The sequence below is a fragment of the Brassica napus genome, chromosome C3 (assembly GCF_020379485.1).
Source record: "Brassica napus cultivar Da-Ae chromosome C3, Da-Ae, whole genome shotgun sequence".
Classification (NCBI taxonomy): Eukaryota; Viridiplantae; Streptophyta; class Magnoliopsida; order Brassicales; family Brassicaceae; genus Brassica; species Brassica napus.
In genome coordinates, this window is record NC_063446.1 from 65,063,283 (window position 1) to 65,070,990 (window position 7,708).

The window sequence follows — 7,708 nt, forward strand, 5'->3', positions numbered from 1 at the left end:
CATAATGCGTTCATTTGTTAAAATCGGAGTTATTTTGAATGATAAATAAAAGTCCAAAATAGGTTGCTTGTAAAGCTTAAAATATACATTTGCATAATATCATATATTGAAATATATAGTGGAGAAAGAAATATCCGAACCAAATATAAATTTCGGGTTTCAGAATTTGACAAATAGACTTGTGGTTTAAAAATAAGAAAATAAACCAAAGTCATTTGTTTAAATTAAAGAGTCAAAGATATTTTTCTCATTAATGGAGTTTGTAACATAAAATCGTGGACGGCTTTTTGTAACATATATATTAATGATGATTTTGAAGTGTGAAATAATTGTCATTACTCCTCCACTTTATGGTGAAAAAGAGACGTTGGGTTTGGTGTGTATAAAAACCAAGTCACTCTCTTCTTTCTTGGATTTATTTCGAACAGACATAAAAAAATTCCTCATATTATTATTTTCGTATTTCTCTTTGATTTTTCTTTTGAGTCTGAGAGTATACACAAAACTAGTTTCACATGCTTCTGATAGAGTGACGCAAATCAGAAGATTTTTTGCAGTTGTATCTTGGGACTCATTACGTTATCGAACCGTCGCACTACGGGACGTATTTTGAGTTAAGGAAAGAGATAATATCTCGCCTCTGCAGTTGAATCATCATTTTCTTAATCTTTGGTATAATTTTATCAAATTTATTCTTTACAATATTCAGTTCTCTGTAGTTTATATAATACGGTTCTATCAGTCTTAACTCAAAATATATGTTTATTGCTTTGCACTAACCGGACTGATTATTGTAAAAGTTTTTTTTTTTTAAGAACAGGTAGATTGTTTCCGGAACAGGTACCCTAAACGGTTTGGTATCTGTAATCGTTTTAGCATTGTATAAAGTTTATGTTCTTGCGCTTATGATTTATTTTTGCAGGAGCTGTTCGATAATTCTTTAATATAATTTTCTGCATTTTCATAACGTTTGCTTGTGATTTGCAGGATTTATTGATTATTTCTGTTTCGGTTTAGTTGATTCCAAAAGCTATTCGTCTAATTTAGGCCTGTCCAATATGGGAAAACCGAATCGAAATAGACAATATGGTGTGGTTTTGGTATATACTATATAAACCGAATGGATATGATTTTATAAAAACTTTAGGATTTGGATATGGTTTGGTTTATAACCGATTTAACCGAATAACCCAACACAACCGATCAAAAGTAAAAACATGTAAATATGTACATATTTTATAACGTCACATGAAAAATATATTTGTAATATAAGTTATTCTTTTGTTAATAATTATTACCATACTTTTATAGTAATAAAAAATCATAATTTGAAAAACACTTAAAATATAATTAAATAACAATTCATCGTAACTGAGGCTTTTTATTTTCTTAGTCTTCTTCTTTTAATCATTTTGCTTTCTTTTAGCATTGATTAAATTGAAGTAAAGGTTATAAATTTGATGGATAATAACTAGAAAAAACATGACTTTGATGAAAACTGAATATGGAAGAATGGAAACATTTTCTTTCATACTTCTCTTTTGTTTTTTATTTTTATTTTCAAAATTTCGAGCTTTGATTTTAATTCTAGATTTGATTATTTCATTTGAAGGTATAAGCGTTTTTATTTTTTTGTTCTTTTATTTGAAAATATAATATATTTTTAATAAATGACTGCGATGACAATATGACTCTAAAATTTATATAATATGATCCCAAACTAAATAATTATGTTTCGGTATAAAACCGAATAAACCGAAAACCGGCGGTATATAAACCGAACCGAAGTAAATATAGATTTAGAATGGTAGTTATATTTTACTAACCGAAATACCGAAATACCGAAAAACTGAAAAAACCGAACCGAAACCGAACCGATATCCGGATTGAACACCCCTAGTCTAATTAGTTATCTTTGGTTGACGCGAAAGTGAAACTGAAACTGATATTTTATTGATCTTACTTGTTTGGTTAAATCTGGTTTACTTGGTTATAACCCTTGGTCTATTTAATCATCAGATGAGAGTCACATTTATGTCTTGCATATTACTTTTTTTTTGCTGTGATCTGTGACGTGCATTAAATTAAATAAGTTCTGAATTTTTTAACTTCAGCAAACTATTTTAATACCTTTATATTTCTCAAATTGCGGTTATATTGATTTTGATTATTGCACTAATTTGTTTATTGATTTTTTCTAAACAGATTCAAAAGTCAAATATGATTAAAAATATCATTGTGATAAACAACACAACGATCTTTAATAGATTCGGTGATGAGGTTAGCAACATGTATGGTGAGTCGACATCTCAAATTGAGAATGGTCTACCACCTACGATCTTGTGTGCTATACAGATTGGAATTCTGATGTGTATTGGAATGTCCATATTCTATTAACATTAAAGTGTTATGGGTTACGAGTCTAGTGAGTCGACGCACCAAATTTATTTTGGTATTGGTCTGTCATGGTTGATTGTACCAAATTCTAATCTTTATCGGATTGTTGTGTTAAGTGCCTAGTACTATAAGCATAGGACTAATGCTAAAAAGCAAAATATGTTTTTGGAAAAATCCAAAACATACATGTTGGATTTATTAATCAATTTGAGAGAACTATGAAAATAGTTGTATAAAAAATGTGAAATTTCTAAGATTGAAATACATTTTTTAAGAAAATTATAATAATTTTCGAAATTACTTTTTATTCATTTAAATCTAAAAGAGTTGTAGATTAACTTTCTAAACTCTTAAGAGATGGTAAATGTAAATATACATTTTTTTGAGCTATCTCAAGAAATGTGGGGGAATCTTTGCTTACCATATAAAGTCGTTGGCAAGAGGCCAAATGAACTTAGTGATAGTTATCACAATAGTTTTTTTTTTTAGAAAACTAGTGTTATACACTGAGTTTTGTGTATAATGGTTAATTGTATCTTCAAAAAAAAAGATACAAAAATCATTACACAATTGATCTCGACTTATGTTCACTATGATGACAACCTAGGATCCTTATATTAAAGGTGTGTCTTGAGATCATATTGTTATATCATCAAAAGAAATGGGTAGCATGTGAATTAAGATGAGGTTTGGCGGTAACTCTACCTAACTAACTGGAGATCCCAAGAAATAGTTTCAAGGAGACAACTAAGTCAAACTAAATCTGCCCAAAGCACTGTAAGACTTCTGTCTATACCCAGTTCCTAGGATGATTAAACAGTGCTACATGTAAGGAATAGAGGATAAGCATTAGCTTTTAATGATTTGTGTCCGAAATGGGGTCGTTTCTAGGAGAATGAAGGAAATGCTATATTCTCCAAGTTCACTCATGATTACCAAGAATGTTCACGGCCAAAATGAACACAATAGAGAAATTAATTTTGTGAGAGAATGAAGCTGCGTTATAGCTATTGTCTCGGTTTACACTAAAGTCTGGGGGTTCAAGACATCATGGCCACCTCCTGTTCGAGTAAATCTGATAGCTATTAACAATGACTGGTTCAAGGCTGAAAAATTGCTACCAACTCATCATGCAGTGGATTTTTCGCTTATACTCTCAAAAGTTTTTTTTCTTGAGTCATGTGTATAAAGTCATTTCTATTCATGTGGGGGATTGTTGGAACTCATTTTTAACAAAGTGGTGTGGACCATTTTCCGATGGGCTTTTCGACGGAGACGTCTGTCGGAAAGACCGGATTTTCGGGCATGATGAAATCGTCACCGTAAGCATTATGAGATAATGCATTCGTTTGTTAAAATTGAAGTTATTTTGAATGATAAATAAAAGTCCAAAATAGGTTGCTTGTAAAGCTTAAAATATACATTTGCATAATGTCATATATTGGAATATAAAGTGGAAAAAGAGATATCTGAACAGAATATAAGTTTCGGGTTTCAGAATTTGACAAATAGACTTGTGGTTTAAAAATAAAAAAATAAACTGAAGTCATTTGTTTAAATTAATGAGTCAAAGATATCTTTCTCATTAATGGAGTTTGTAACATAAAACCGTGGACGGTTTTTTGTAACATATATATTAATGATGATTTTGAAGTGTGAAATAATTGTCATCACTCCTCCACTTTATGGTGAAAAAGAGACGTTGGGTTTGGTGTGTATAAAACCAAGTCACTCTCTTCTTTCTTGGATTTATTTCGAAGAGGCATAAAACAATTCCTCATATTATTATTTTCGTATTTCTTTTTGATTTTTCTTTTGAGTCTGAAAGTATACACAAAACTAGTTTCGTCAGGTTTCTGATAGAGTGATGCAAATCAGAAATTTTTTTGCAGTTGTATCTTGGGACTCATTACGTTATCGAACCGTCGCACTACGGGACGTATTTTGAGTTAAGAAAAGAGATAATATCCCGCCTCTGCAGTTGAATCATTATTTCTTAATCTTTGGTATAATTTTATCAAATTTATTCTTTACAATATTCAGTTCTCCGTAGTTTATATAATACGGTTCTATCAGAAAGAAGCGTTTCAGGGTCACTGGACGGTACAAGAGAATCCGTGCGTGCGGTTTCCCTATGTGTACCACTCTTTTATGAGTTTTATTATGGTTCACTAGTCAAGCAAGTCAACCCACCACTTTTTCTATGTAAACCTTTTTTTGGTATAATTTGATTTTATTTCTTTTTAATGTTAGCCAAATGATTTCAATTACTCAAACTGTAACGTCCCTATTTTTAGTATATCTTCGTGTATGTAGATAAACTTATAAAAATTGATTTGATTATCTATATCATTAAAGTATTTTGACCCAAAAAAAATATAAATAGTAAAATAATGAATGACCTATCAAAAAATAGTTCTAAATATTGTGTGAGTGAAATCAGAGCACATAAAAAGACATGATAATTGCAAGGTTAGTAAATAAGTTTTTCAAACCTCCCAAAAATTAACGAATCGATTATCGTCCTCATGATGAGATCCACCATGCGAGTGAACGGATGTGGAAGCCCGTTAACGAAGGCGGTTGTGGGGGGGTGGGGGGAGAGGGGGTACAAACCTCCTTGTTCGTTAACAAACCTCAATGTTGGATTTCATCTTTTTTTTTTTTTTTTGTCAAAAAAGAAAGATGAAATCCAACATTGAGCTAAACAGTAAATACAATATACTTAAAACAAAACTCTTCAACATATGTTTGTAGAAACTTTGACATAAAATAGGAAACACATAGAATACTCTTACAAATGTAACGACGTAAATTAAACAATAACCAAAGTAGACGTTACTTTTATTTTATGTTTCAGCAACGAAATAAACTCAAGGCTTTGTTAAAGTGTGTTGCTTTGGCTGCAAGGTACTCTTCCCATGTCAAACGGCGGTACAGAGGAGGATGGTCCGTGTCGGCAGTCAACGGACCGATATGAAGGTTCTTGGGTGGGCCTGAGAAATATGCGGCTGAGACACGGTGGTGCGTCTTGTTCACCACCGCACGGTGCATCGTACTTTTGAACCGTCCATTGGATATGATATGAGACAAATCTCCCATTATGACAACAAGACCTCCTTCTACTGGCTCCACTCCAATCCATCTCGACTTTTCTGCCTGTAGGTTTTGAATCTCTAAACCTGACGAATGCAATCCATGTTGCACAACTTACAGTTTTATGTTATTTTGGAATGGACGTATACATTTTGTAATATATGCGATTTGATCGCTTCCACTTAGTCACTCAAAAATTATGTTATACATGCATTTTATAACAATTGTTTTATTTGGTGTTAAAAATTACTAGATATGAATAATCTACTGTGGCCATTTAAAAAGTTGCTAAAAAAACAAATTATAGTCAAATAAGAAACATTATCCGGTTTCCAGAAGAATTATTGATTAGTTAGTCTATAGATGCCTACTGGTGTCTTCTTCGTTGAGTTTTAATTGTTGGCCAGTTTGGTCTAGACTTGAACTAATTAACAGTGAAATTATTAACCCATTCCCTCTAAACATATACTATCTACCCTTCTTTCAATTTGGGATGTTCTAAAAAAATTGGAATTTAATTTATATATATATATATATAGGAACCGTAGGAGCGGCATCTCAAGTATATATTTTATAATTTTGATAAAATCAAGAATATATGGGTGCCAGATCGACGTGAGAGTAAACATTCGATAAATACAACTACAACTAAAATTTGGTAATCTCCTATGTATAATCGCTGACCTGGAATGTTGCCTTGATAGAGGATGGTTAGTAGGGAAGAGTCAGTGTGAGGGGCTAAACCCATGGCTAGATCAGGGTCAGGGCAGACAGGATAGGAGTTCAACTGCAGAAAAGATTGGCTCGAGTTGGTTCTTGAACCTGTTATGTTCGGTACAAGCCATCTGAATTCTTTGTGTGTTAGTCCTAACGAACCCATCACCATGCTTACTAGTCTGTGACTCAAATTCGCCATTTCCTTCTGATACTCTTCTATCACATTGCTGCATTTACAAGAAACCATATACAATATGTTAAAAAGAAACTTTGTAATTATGTAAACTGAAGTTGAGTATTAGATATGATATCGCCGGAATTAGGACCCAAAAATTTACTAACTTATGATAATATCGTATTGAATTTGGCAAAACAACTTTCAATAAAACATATAGCATAATTTCCTACATTAGTGTTCTCAGTTATATTTTTCAAAACTAATCATGTTTTTGTTGATAAAATAGTCTTAAGATTCGTCCAAAGATTTTATACTTTGAGAAAATATGTGTTTATGCTGCGTTACTAGAGCCAAAGTATTATAATGTTATTGGTAAATATAATTGAGCCAAAAATATAATATCAAATATATAAAATGTCATGATTTCACCAGAACTCGGCATGGTCATCGGGCCATAGGAGTGTAGCGTGACGCCGAAGAGAGGAATCCATAACGGAGAATCCCTCAGACCACATAAGCTTATCATAAAACATTGAGATCCGAACCACACCGTAACCAGTTGACTCGTCCGGTGATCGAACAGCTAGGATCTTACGATGCATGGGTAAAGAGAAAAGCCTTTTCATTTGGCACTCAACGTTGTGGAGTAACGAGAGTGGGACCCCATGGTCTGTAATATGAAACACACCCCATTCCTCACAGGCATGTCTTAGTAGCACTTTCTCAGGGCTGGATATGCTGATGACTGGAATGGGTCGGGTCATGGGTTCGGGTTCGAGCTCAGGTTTAGACCAAACATGAGAGTCCGGTAAGGTTTTGGTGTTTGTGAAGTCTAGTGGGATGATGCGGTCATGGTTCACGGGGTTGTTCTTGAATAGCTGTGCTAAGGAACTCATGATATTATCTTTGTATTTTTTTGTTCTTTCTTTCTTTTGAGGCTTGTAATGGATATGAACATTGTAGCTAGCTGTAGCGCAATATATAGAGTTTCAGAGTTATACGTGCACATATTTGTAAGATGTTATTTAATTTTGACTATTTTTCTCTCTCTACTTATTTATGTATATTATAAATATGATTAAGATGAAATAAAGGATATATTTTGTCGTCTAGGAAAAGTATATATCGAAAGGCATGCATTAACTCTATGTATGGATCTTGTAGTATTTTTTTTAAAGATCATATATATATTTCGTTAGCATGCTTACGTAAACAACTAAATTCAATCACAAATTAATTCTATTAGTCTAAATATTCAAGATGATTTTTCATTAAAAAATATCGCAAAGTATGCAAAAATGTGATGGAAAGCAGGAAGGG

The 7,708-nt window shown here is 32.4% G+C and overlaps 1 protein-coding gene across 1 annotated transcript; it reads right to left on the reverse strand.

Moving 5' to 3' along the window:
- Positions 1-5,221: 5,221 nt before the first annotated feature.
- On the reverse strand, positions 5,222-7,424 carry LOC106432150 (gibberellin 3-beta-dioxygenase 3). Its single transcript, XM_013872991.3, has 3 exons — positions 6,818-7,424; positions 6,178-6,437; positions 5,222-5,579 (listed from the first exon to the last, which is right to left on the reverse strand). The coding sequence occupies exons 1-3, from the start codon at positions 7,282-7,284 to the stop codon at positions 5,254-5,256; spliced, it is 1,053 nt and encodes a 350-aa protein (XP_013728445.1). The 5' UTR covers positions 7,285-7,424; the 3' UTR covers positions 5,222-5,253.
- Between the last annotated feature and the right edge of the window lie 284 nt (positions 7,425-7,708).